This window comes from Delphinus delphis, chromosome 3 (genome assembly GCF_949987515.2).
Source record: "Delphinus delphis chromosome 3, mDelDel1.2, whole genome shotgun sequence".
NCBI classification, from domain to species: Eukaryota; Metazoa; Chordata; class Mammalia; order Artiodactyla; family Delphinidae; genus Delphinus; species Delphinus delphis.
In genome coordinates, this window is record NC_082685.1 from 26,261,122 (window position 1) to 26,272,634 (window position 11,513).

Sequence of the window (11,513 nt, forward strand, 5' to 3'; positions counted from 1 at the left end):
ACACCTTCCCTCTCCCCAGTCACCAGGAGGTGGCAGTGCCATGGGCGAGGGGAGCTTAATCCACTGACAGAGGGGTGGAAACAAGGGAGTCCTCCCAGAACAAGAGACGCAGGGACTAGGTCTTGAAAGGCAGACAAGATTTCAGAGCCCTGGGTTCTGCACTCTCCCCTGCTCCACACCCTTAGTAAGTAGGAGTTGTCTTGTTGGTTGTTTTCTTCCCATTTTATGCGTGCAGAAGCTGAGACCCAGGGAGGTTAAGTAACTTGTCCAGGGTCACACAGCAAAGACAAGGCAGAGCAACTCTTTGAACCAGCCTGGCAGATTCCAGAGCCTTTAAAGTGCTGTTTAATAAGCCTGGGTCCTAGAGTGGGCAAGCTAGAGTTGAATCCCACTCTGCCTCTCTCTCCTGCTGTGCAAACAAAGGCAGATTATTTTATGTCTCTGAGCCTCACTTTCTTCATCTGTAGAATTCCCTAATTCCAGGCTGGTTGTGAGGCACAGCCTAGATGCTGTGAGAAAGCGTCAGCCACGGAACGAGCCCGCAATACCCAGCGGCATCTACCAGTATAGTTGTTACCCTGATGGGCCTACACCCTGATTTCCCACACCAACAACTTTCCTGCTCCAGGACGAGGTCAGAACCAAAAGATCCTACTGAGGACAGAAACTCTTCTTCCTGTCCCCAGCCATCTCCCTTTGGGGGTCCAATGTGCCCTCCCAGCCACCCAGGGCTACGAGGAGGCAACGCTGTGGCCCTGACACGCTGCCCAGAGCCTGCTGGACACTGGCTGCACCAACCACAAGAAATATTCCAAATCCACCTCCTTGCCTCAGAGCAGGTGACACTCCTGGGCTGCAGGAAGGCTGGCAGGGTGCCCCCATCTCCCTCCATGCTGGGAAAGAAGCTGGAAGGAGACTGCTGAATCCCCCAGGCCCTGCTACCCCCAAAAACCAAACCCACCTCTGGCTCTGAAACCCTCTTAGACCAGAACATTCCAGGAAGATCAGGGCTTGCAGACACCAAGTCAGATGCCCTCAACCACAGAGACGCCCACCTGGCCTCTGATCATCCCCTGATAAGGGATCCTATCAGGGGGATCCAACCGGATCTCTCACTAAGGGCCCCTAGCATGCCTCTTGAGACTCCATTTCCCTATCAGTATTCCTTCCGAACAACTGCAGTGTTTCTGAAAAAGTCTGCCTGGTGTGCTGGAAGGGATACAAGGTCTCGATTTCACAGTCTTGGGTCTTAGCCATGGCCTTGAAAAATCCTTTCCCCACCCTGTGCCTCAGTTTCTCCATCTGTGAGGTAGGAATATGATAATATTCCTCCTACTCCAGTCTCCCTTGCAGAATGGTAGAAAGGATGAAAGGAACTTCCTGATGCAAGAGCCACTTGGAAATTCATACAAGTAGCACCTTCTCACCAAACGCAGGTCACTTCTCCCAGGCCTTGGTTTCCCCCCTCCCGCCCCACCCCCTCCCCTGCCCCCACCCCCATCAGGCTGGAGGATGCTCTCTACCTCTCAACACTTCACAGCGTGGGACAGGAGGGGTGGGGTTGAAGGAACTCCTGTTTATCCGGCACTCTCCCTCTCTAGACTGGGAGCTCCTTGAGGCCAGGAACGGATTAGTCATGTTCCAGGGGCAGCAAGAAGCAGGCTGCCAGCAAGTATTTGATGAAGAGATACCTGACTGGATGGACGAATGGACGGATGAGGCTGCTTCTTCAAGAAATTAAAAGTACAATCCAATAGGACAGCGTCCCATCCTCTTCGAGTCCCAGAGGACTCTGTCTCTGGCTTCCCCATCCTAGCAAGCTTGAAGAGAGGTTCTACACCCCACTGAAGAGGCCATGCATGGGGGTGGTTATCCTTAGAGAAGGCATGGAAGGAAACTTCCAAACTTGAGCAAGTGCGGTGAGAGAGGAAGCAGCGCTGTGGGAGGGAGGGACCGAGGGGCCAGTGGAAGGCCCCCCTGCCCTGGCCCGCCTCACGCCCGGCCTGTCTGGGGAAGGCCAGGACCTAGCCGAGCCTGGCGGCAGGAACAATGTCAGGCAGGTGCCGGCCGAGCTGCGTGAAAGGCCCAGCCCGGTGTCATTGTCAGCGCTCAGCCAAGTGCAGAAAAGCAATTTACTGGTCACGCCGCTTGCTCCCCTTGGAAATTTTTAAAATTCTTCCGATTTGAGCTATCCACGGTGTCCCAAGTCGTGTGGAGAAGGGATTTTATTAAATTCCCAGCTTCCCGCTCCCAGGGTTGCTGGCAGGGGAGGGCGGGGCTCACCACATTGTCAGGGGGGTGAGGGGGGGGCAGTGCGGGCAGTGTCTGGCATTGCCTGTGTTCACAGAGATGTGGCTGGGGGCAAGGGGCCCATTTGGGGTTTGGTGGCTGATGATGGATGGAAAGAGAGGAGGAGCCCAGAAACTCTGTTGCTAGGACTGGACCAGTTCCCCAAAACATGGAGGCGGGGGAAGGAAGGGCATAGGTGTATAGAGTTCCCAGCAGAGCAACGTGCTCCTGGGGGATGAGAATTCGCAAAACCTCTTCCACGCCTATCATATACCATTCATCCTCGGGGCCACCCATGTCACAAAGGATGAAGCTAAGTCTCGCAGAGGTCTACATATAGGGAAAGATGGAGCTGGGGTTCAGGTGCAGTCCACAGGATGGCAAAGCCCTGAGCCCTTCCCACGGTGCAGGGAGCCTCCCCTGGGCCCTGCTCACCAAGGGTGCTCTCATTACCACCCTCCAAATGCACCCTGTCCAGGAAGCAGCTGCTCTCCCGGTGTCGGCCCATCACCTCAGTGGGGAGCAGACTCCAGACTCCCGCAACTAGCACAAGGGTCCCACCTCTCATCTTTACCTCTAACTAACACTCCACCTTGTCCCTCGAGCATAAAGGAGGATGTGAGCCTGCCAACTTTGTCTATAACTCCCTAGGGTAGTGTTGCTTTATCTTTCAGCAATCATGGGTGCTTTCAAAAATCTGTGGGGAGCTGAGAACCGTCTCCCATACGCTGCGTATATGGGCACCGTTTTGCACAGTGTTTCAGGGACCACCCCTCCCCCATAATCCCATCCTTAGATATCCTAAGGGTACATGCATCATGGGTTAAAAACATCAGTCAGTCCTAAGGCAGTTTGCAACGGGAAAGGCTGCAAAGGAAGGGGGAGGTGGGGCGGGGGGGAGAGGAGGCTCCCTCACCTGCTTGAAGGCGTAACCCCAATGGACCTAACCCAGACGGCCCACCCAGCTTTCCCCTCCCCGCCCCTCCCTGCCACAGGCTGGCTCTAGCTCTGGCCAGGACTCGGAGGTGGGACGCAGAGTCCAGGTTCCCTCCCTCACATTCCCCCCCACCCAGAACACAAAGACCACACAGCAGCCCCTCCTGGGCCCCACTTCAAGGACCAAGAGGCAGCAGGCAATAAGACGCCTGGGCCACAAAGTCTGAAACAGTCTCTCTACTTTATGCCCATTTCATCGTCCCCGGCCCCAAGCTCAGCGCTCAGGAAAAGAGCTGTCCCCCAGGTCAGACAGGCAGTCCCCCGGGGTGACCCTGGGGCCTGCCCTCTGCTTGGGGACTCAGATGCAAACCAAGCAGGCTACGCCTGGCACTGGCCTCTCTCTCTGACACCAGCCATTCCCCACCCTGCCCCCTGCAACCACACAGGGTCACATCTGCTTTGGCAAACGGCCAGCCTTAAGTTACTGACTCCAGTTGTATTGATTCAAGGAGTCACCAGGGACCCCAGCCTGGCCAACAGAAGGAAAGAACCCATCAGTCTGTCCATCCATCCTTCCAGCCCCCAGTCCCAACTAGTTGCCCTCACCTCAATGTCCATCCCGATGGTAACAGCTCTCTCTTAGGAGTGGGAGGGGAGATAAGCAGTCCCACCACCACCGCAGCTGCCCTCCGCAAGAGACCCGTGAGTCTCAACAGCGCTCAGCACACACACCTGGGAGAACCCCCACTTTGCCTGCTCGGTGCTCTCCCTGGGCACCTCGGGAATCCAGAAAGCTAAGGCCCAATCATCCTCTGGAACCCTGTGAGGACACCTGCCTTCAACCCAGAGGGGGAAGGGGCTCTTTTGGCCCATAATCTCTTTGGGCCCCAGCCCAGCTCCTCCTAGGGCGCCTCCGTCAGAGCACTAGGTGGCGGAGGGCTAGGGCAGCTGGTACTTCCTATTCCCTTTCCCTTTGCGCCCCCCCTCCAAGCTGAGGCAGCCTGGTCTGGTTCTAATCGGGGCTGAAGTCAGCTCCCTCAGTCCCTCTTCTCTTTCCCTCCCCCCGCCCCCCAACCCTTTTCCTTCATTTCCACGGCTTTGGAAGCCCCAGTGTTCCAACTGTCTGCGTGCCAAGACCTTCCCGAGTCTGAAAGCTGCTGAAGTAACAGATCAGATTTTAGCAAGTGCTTTCCAGGCTGAGCGCCAAGCCCTCTTCTGATTCAGGAGAGCGAGCGAGCGGGAAGCTAGGCGGGGAACCAGCTGAGGGCTGCACTACCTTGGGCAAGGGTGTGCGTTGCGGAGCGCGGCCCGTTCCGGAGCCGCCTCGCAGGCAGTGGTCCCTCGGCCCAGGCGCCCCGCTCTGCTCGCTCTCACCCCAGTCTCCCCTCCTAGCACAACATCTCTCTCTCTCCCTCTCTGTCTTTCTCTCAATGCTGCAAACGCCTTTGAAACCACAGAGTAATTTACAACTGAAGCTTTCTCCCTGGACTCCAAATCCACTCGGTTGAAAGGAGCCTTTTTGTTTGGAAGAGCGAACGGAGATGTTAAGGGACGGTTGGCAGAGAAAATCCCTACGTCCTGACTCCTCACCGGCTACGGGCCGGGCGGGGAAGCGGGGCGGGGGGGGAAGGGGGGGGGGCTTGGAGCCGGGCACATTGTAGCGGCTGAGGCCGCCGGCTCCGAGCATCTTCTCCCAGCCGAAGCCGACAGGGGCCGTGGCAGCCCGCGCCAGCCTGAGTCCCGCAACAGAGCCCCTTGCCCTTGGCCGGTCCCCCGCCCGCGCTGGGCGCATTTGGAGCCACCCTTCCGCGCCCTGGGAACAGGTGCACTGGGCTCGGCGCCCAGGAGGGGTGGGGCACAGGGAGGGGGCGCGGCCCGGGGGAGGGGGGGTAGACACGTACCGGGAGACAGGGGCTGGTGGGGGGGGAGGTCAGAGTCAGAAGCCCACGTACCTGTACCTGGAAGCACAGCAGCAGGAAGTGTAAACACCTGCGGGAGAGAGAGATGGAGAGGCAGTCAGTGGGACTGGAGGGAGGGGAACCCGCGTATAGACAGACAGATACGCAGTCGGAAAGTCAGAAGAACGGCCGGGCGGGTAGACAGAGCCACAGGCACACGGACAGACGTCCAGGCAGGGTGGGCAGCCCCGCACGCGGGCGCTTACAGGCAAGTGCAGGCGGAGGGCGCTGAATACATCGCTGGGCGGGGGGGGAGGCGGCGGCTCCTAGCCCAGCCTGCACATGTCCCCTTCGCGCGGCCGGGACCGGGCGCCTCCGCCGCCGCCGCCGCCGCCGCCGCCGCTGCTGCTGCTCCCTCCTCGCCGGCTGCTGCTGCTGCAGACTCTGCTGCTCCGGGGCGCTCCGCGGCGCGCCCTGCGGCATCAGCGCCCCGCGCGGCTCCTCCCGAGCGCTGCGCCCTCCGGGCTGGAGCGGGGGCTGCGGGGCGGCCGCCGCTGTGCAGGAGGCACCGGCCGGTGCGAGAAAGCTTGCTCACTGTCGGCCGGCCGTCCGGCCGTCCGGGCGTCTGCGGGCGGCTGGCTGCCCTGCTTACTCCGGGGGCAGCATGCGTGGCGGGGCTGGAACCTGGGGCGCGCTCTCCAGGCGAGGCGCGGGGCTGCGCGGGGCCAGGGGTCAGCGCTCCGGGGCCGGGGCGCGCGGCTGCAGCACGAACGCGTCACGGCCGCTCCGTCTGAGCGCCCGCCGGCTCATGTCTCCTCCTCCGCGTCTCTCCGGCCGTGCGCATCGCCACCTCCCACCACTGGCGGCGGCCGGGGCGTTTTCTACGCGCGGGCGGCGAGGGGGCGGGGGGCCGGGGGCGGGCCCGGGCCCGAGCCGGCACAATGAGGATGCGGGGCCCGGGGGCTCCCCCCTCGGGGCGCGGCCGGACGGGCGCTCAGCTAGCCTGGGTGCGCCGCGCCCACATCAAAGGCGGCCCTGCCTGCTTGCCTGCCTGCCGCAGCCTCTCCACTGCCTCCTCCTCCTTCTCCTGGCGGCTCCGGGCTGGAGGGAGGCGCTCAGACTCTCGGCGACGGGACCGGCAGCTCCGAAGGGGCAGAGCCAGCTAGGCTGGAGCTGGTGAGCGCTCGAAGCCGTCGGAATTCTGCGCCTGGGCGCAATGACCCCGCGCCACGGCGCAAACGCTGCCAGAACTGGACAGGCTGCGGTCCCCAAGAACGCAGTTAGGTGCGGAACGTCCTTGCTCGCCCACATTCGCTACTCGCACTCACACCCACCAGCGCTTGAGTGGGGAGCAGGGAAGGGGCGGGTCAGGCCCAGCCCTCGGGGCGGCTCCACTTAAGGGGGTCGCTTTTACCCGCTCTGTGAGTTCACGCAGGATCGTGGCATGTCCCAGGCGCCCTCTCGGACGGCTGGCCACCCTATGTGAGCCCCCTTTCAATCTCCGTCCCTGCCGTTGAGGGGAGGGGATCTCGAGGGCGTCTCTTAAGCCCCCCACCCACCCCCACCGCCCCCCTTCCAGGGCTCCCGGGTCGGTTCCCGAGATCCCAGCTGGGCTCTCCGGTAGGTGAGCCAGCTTTGGAAACGCACGGCTGCCACCTAGCGTCCCCAAGGCTTCACTGCAGCCCAGCCCGGTCAGGCTATACAGGCCCGGGAGGAGCCAGCAGGACTATGGTCAGCGACCACTCTAGGCCCTTTGCCGGCCTCCAGGCTGAGATTTGCCACTCTTTGCACACTAAGCAGTTTGACTCTTTTAACCAGGTCCCTTCTAAGGGCATCTCTTCTAACCCCCTCCGCCCCTTCAGAGGAATCACTCCTGTCCTTGCCACCAACCTCAAAATGTAGGTGTTCTTGTCACACGTTAACTGTCTCACACTGTCCAGACCTCCAGACAGCTAGGCTCTGCTTTGGCCTGATGCTAAGGGTTTGTCATAGAGGGAAAGAAACTGAACAAGCTCAAAAAGCAAAACTCAGGAATCCGGACTATTTGGTTAAAAACTTCCTGTGTCACTGGCTATGGCTGATATCCCCATTTCACGTATAGTGAAACTGAGGTAGACACTGTCAAACAGTGCTACTTCCTAGTCATGGAATATGAACTATCAGCAATTGTTCCGATTATCAGGCTTCCCTGCAAGCTATTTTATTTAAGTTCCCTTTCAAAGCTGAGGCCATCTTAAACAGCCTCTGTTTCAGCACTGGACACAAGTGCAGAAAACCTTTACAAAGCTAGGTGCTGAGCAATGGAGAAAGTTCTTGTGTGAAGAGCTAGGCTGAATTTACTTAGCCATTCTCATTGCCAGAACCAGCAAATCCCAAGACAGTATGCAATGCCCAACCACAAAACATATGCTTCCCTTGGGTCCTGTGACATCACCATGCTTGATCTTGCTTTATAAAGACCTCTGACAGCCCAGTCAAGAGGTGGGTTTGGCCTACTACCTGCTAAAGTGGGGTGTTTGAAGTTATCTCCTGGCCAATAATCAGACTTACAATTTTCTGTACTGTTTTTCCTATTACTTTTGAATGAAATGGGTCCATAATGATATTCTAAAATGCCTGCAATTGTTTTCAAGGCTCAGATAGTGTTTGTTGATTTCACAAATAAAGCTATCACCCAAGTAAGATTCACCCAGAAGTCCCGTCAAGTGAAGTCCTTATTAAGAGCATAAACTCAACTTAGAGGTCCTGGATTTGAATATTGCCTCCAACATTTACTTATAAATTGCAGCAAGTGTTAAGATGCTGCGAGACAGCAAATGAGATCAGTCTGGCTCACAAGGAAGGCTCCAAAGATTTTAGCTATTATTAATAATCCTAATTATGGTTTTCAGGTTATCACATTATATTTTTCTTCACCCATTTCATGAAGTAGGGAAGCAGGATCATCCTTTATTATTTTTTTTTTTTTGTGGTGCGCGGGCCTCTCACTGTTGCGGCCTCTCCCGTTGTGGAGCACAGGCTCCGGACGCGCAGGCTCAGCGGCCATGGCTCACACGCTCCGCGGCATGTGGGATCTTCCTGGACCGGGGCATGAACCCGTGTCCCCTGCATCGGCAGGCGGACTCTCAACCACTGCGCCACCAGGGAAGCCCCCTACGTACAACTTTTAAATGCCTGGAGCTTGACAAATGTTTATACTTCTGTAAACACCTTTCTCAGGCAACCTCCCACCACACCCATCACTAGTCTCAAGTTACCATTAGTCTGCTGGCACTAGGTTCTAGTTTCACAGAAATGGAACCATCTATGTGCTCTTTTGTGTCTGGCTTCTTTTGCTCAGCATGTTTGAAATTCAGCCTCATCCCTTGTTGCTTTTATCATTGTTCCTTTTTATTGTCAAGTAGCACTCAGTGTGGATATACCCATTTGTTTGGCAATTTATCAAAGGCTTTGAAACTAAGGGTCAAAATCCAGTTTGTTTTTAAAGTTTACTGCAGCTGGTAAGAATACATTGGAATGGTGCGACAGTGGCAGTAAGGAGGCCAGCAAAAAAGCTGTTACCAGTCCAGGCTCAAGTATGGTAGTTGGGGCCAGGTGGCTATGTGCCAGTTTGGTGTTGGGAGTCGGACACACAACTACATTCGATTCCTAGCTCTCGGCTGGCAAATTCACAATTTTTTGAGCAAATTCTCATCTGTAAAATTCCTGGTTGTCTGAAGGGTAGCTGAGAATGTATGTTGACTGCTTCCCCAATGGAATGCAAGCCCTGAAGGGCAGTTACCTGTTTTGCTTGCTGATTAATCCTAAGCCTTAAATACATACTTTGGGACACAGTACTTACATGTTTAGATTCTTCCTACCTCATTTTCAAGTGAAAGTACACTAACAGCACTGCAATCTGACACTCGTTTTCCACCTCTCTCCAATCTTAAGAATCACAAAATTCAGGGAGTCTATAGAATACAAATATTTTGGAGAAGGATGAGAGAACCTCCAGCCTAAGAACATAGGAAAATGCAGCCTCAAGTCTTCAATCGGATGAAGTAGCTTAATCAGAAAAGTAGACACAAAGTAGCACAAAATCAGCTCTTGGAACTTTCAGATTAAAAAGGGATGTCTACTGCCAAGTTCAGGAGTCAAGGAGCAACTGGCTCTTCGTTAAGATCCGGCTGGAAGGTGGCCTTACACTTTCTGAAATAACTTTAACCCTGCATCTCCACAGTGCAGACTACTAACCCTTAATAGGGTATTTTCTGTGACCCTCAACCTTTTTCCTCGGATAATTTCAAAGAAAAACACCCCCGCAGGCAATGTAAACATAACCTCCCCACCCCACCCCCATCATCCAGTTAATAGCTTCCGGCAAGCTTTAGGACACACCACTATAAACCTCATTTTAACATCATGTGCATGAGCCCGTAATTTCAGCCTGATCTGCTCTCCCCAAATGGCCTTACTTTATTAACCTATTTTGTCCTCTGGTTCAGGTTGAAGGTAACTCTGTTAAGTTCTCACCCACAACCTAACCATATGTGATAAAGATACTAAGATACCAAATGAAAAGAAGCTTCCTGCAGACAGCCAGCAAGTGTGTCTCTGCCCTCCTAGTGTTCAAAATGTTCCCCTTGCTTTCCCAAAGGGTCTGATATGATCATCCAGGTTAAGTCTTCGAAACAATACTGGGTTCAGTATTAATGAGTATCACTCCCACCAAGGCTGCGGTCTCTAAACGCCATTCTTTTTAAATAAGGAACCAGAGCTCCTTGGAAAAATGGATCATTCCAGGTCTAGAAAGAAAAGCTGTTTATCTTGTTCAAGATAAGCCTGGAACATTCTGTCACACTAGAAAGCGAAAAAGAAGTCGTATCAAAGACTACTTACTGGAGTCAGTGATGGTAGGAACAAGCTTGAAAAGGATTCCGTTGGCCAAAAAGATACAACACAGTGGATTGAAATACAAATATATAAAAATATGACTTCAGTGGCCATCATTAAAAAAAGTCTACAAATAACAAATGCTGCAGAGGGTGGAGAAAAGGGAACCCTCCTACACTGTTGATGGGAATGTAAATTGGTGCAGCGACTATGGAAAAGTGGAGGTTCTGAAGAAAACTAAAAAGTTACCTGACAAAACTATAATTCAAAAAGATACATGCACCCCTATGTTCACAGCAGCACTATTCACATGGAAGCAACCTAAACATTCATGAACAGATGAATGGATAAAGATGTGGTTCATGTATACAATGAAATAGTACTCAGCCATAAAAAGAATGAAATAATGCCATTTGCAGCAACATGGATGGACCTAGAGATTATCATACTAAGTGAAGTCAGAGAAAGACAAATACCATATGATATCACTTACATGTGGAACCTAAAATATGGCACAAATGAACTTATTTACAAAACAGAAACAGGCTCACATAGAGAACAGACTTGCGGCTGCTGAGGGGGAGGGGGGAGAGAAGGACAGAGAGTTTGGGATTAGCAGAGGTCAACTATTATATATAGGATGGATAAACAACAAGGTCCTACTGTATAGCACAGCAAACTATATTCAATATCCTGTGATAAACCAAATGGAAAATAAAAAAGAATGTCTATATGTGTATAACTGAGTCACTCTTATGTACAGCAGAGATTAACACTGTAAATCAACTATACTTCAATTAAAAAAAATTTTTTTAAATACTGTAAAAAAAACTGAATTCAGGACACTCACTTTTTACTTTCAGGAAGTCAGCTTCTTTAGAAGAGGAATTCCCTAAGTCACAAACCTAGAGTAGTAGTTCAACTTTCAGATTACTACCATGTTTAGTTAGCTGATGTCTAATAACTAGTACTATTGGTGACTTCTGAGGCACAGGGAAATCTTTAATTCCTGCGCTTCCAAAACAGAAGCCCTATCTGGATCTGATGAGCTCTATTTAATGAGCTGGGAACAGGACAACCAGTAAGGCCGACTGCTTTCCCTCAGAATGGTGAGAAGTCCTTTTGGGTTTCCTGCCACATAAAAGTGCCCATCAGGTAAACCAAAGTTAAGGTTTAACTTCTACACAAAGCAACTCAAATATTAAAAATTTCAGACTTACTATTTGTTTAAGACAGTATTATGCAGCAAGTATATTTCTACTTCTGAACATGTTAAGGGACTAATACTAATAATTACCACACTCCTACATCACACAGTATAATAAAAAACACTATCTAGGGAATGAATGACTCAACTTTAATGTACTTGCATTATTTGAACACCAATAACTTTTCAAATTAATGTATAGGATGGTTAAGTGATTTGGGATTGTTCTATCAATTTAAAGCAGATGATCTTCTATATCTGAAGTACATAAAAACAAAGAACACTGAGTATTTACCATCTCCTACTGT

The 11,513-nt window shown here is 53.0% G+C and overlaps 1 protein-coding gene across 1 annotated transcript in view; it reads right to left on the reverse strand.

Moving 5' to 3' along the window:
- FGF18 (fibroblast growth factor 18) overlaps positions 1-5,571 on the reverse strand; it is a 34,197-nt gene extending 28,626 nt beyond the window's left edge. Inside the window, exons 1-2 of the mRNA XM_060006795.2 lie at positions 5,390-5,571; positions 5,178-5,214 (exon numbers count right to left, since the gene is read on the reverse strand). Of these exons, the coding sequence (XP_059862778.1) occupies positions 5,178-5,214; positions 5,390-5,421 (69 nt within the window). The 5' untranslated portion in view covers positions 5,422-5,571. The remainder of the gene's footprint in view (positions 1-5,177; positions 5,215-5,389) is intronic.
- Between the last annotated feature and the right edge of the window lie 5,942 nt (positions 5,572-11,513).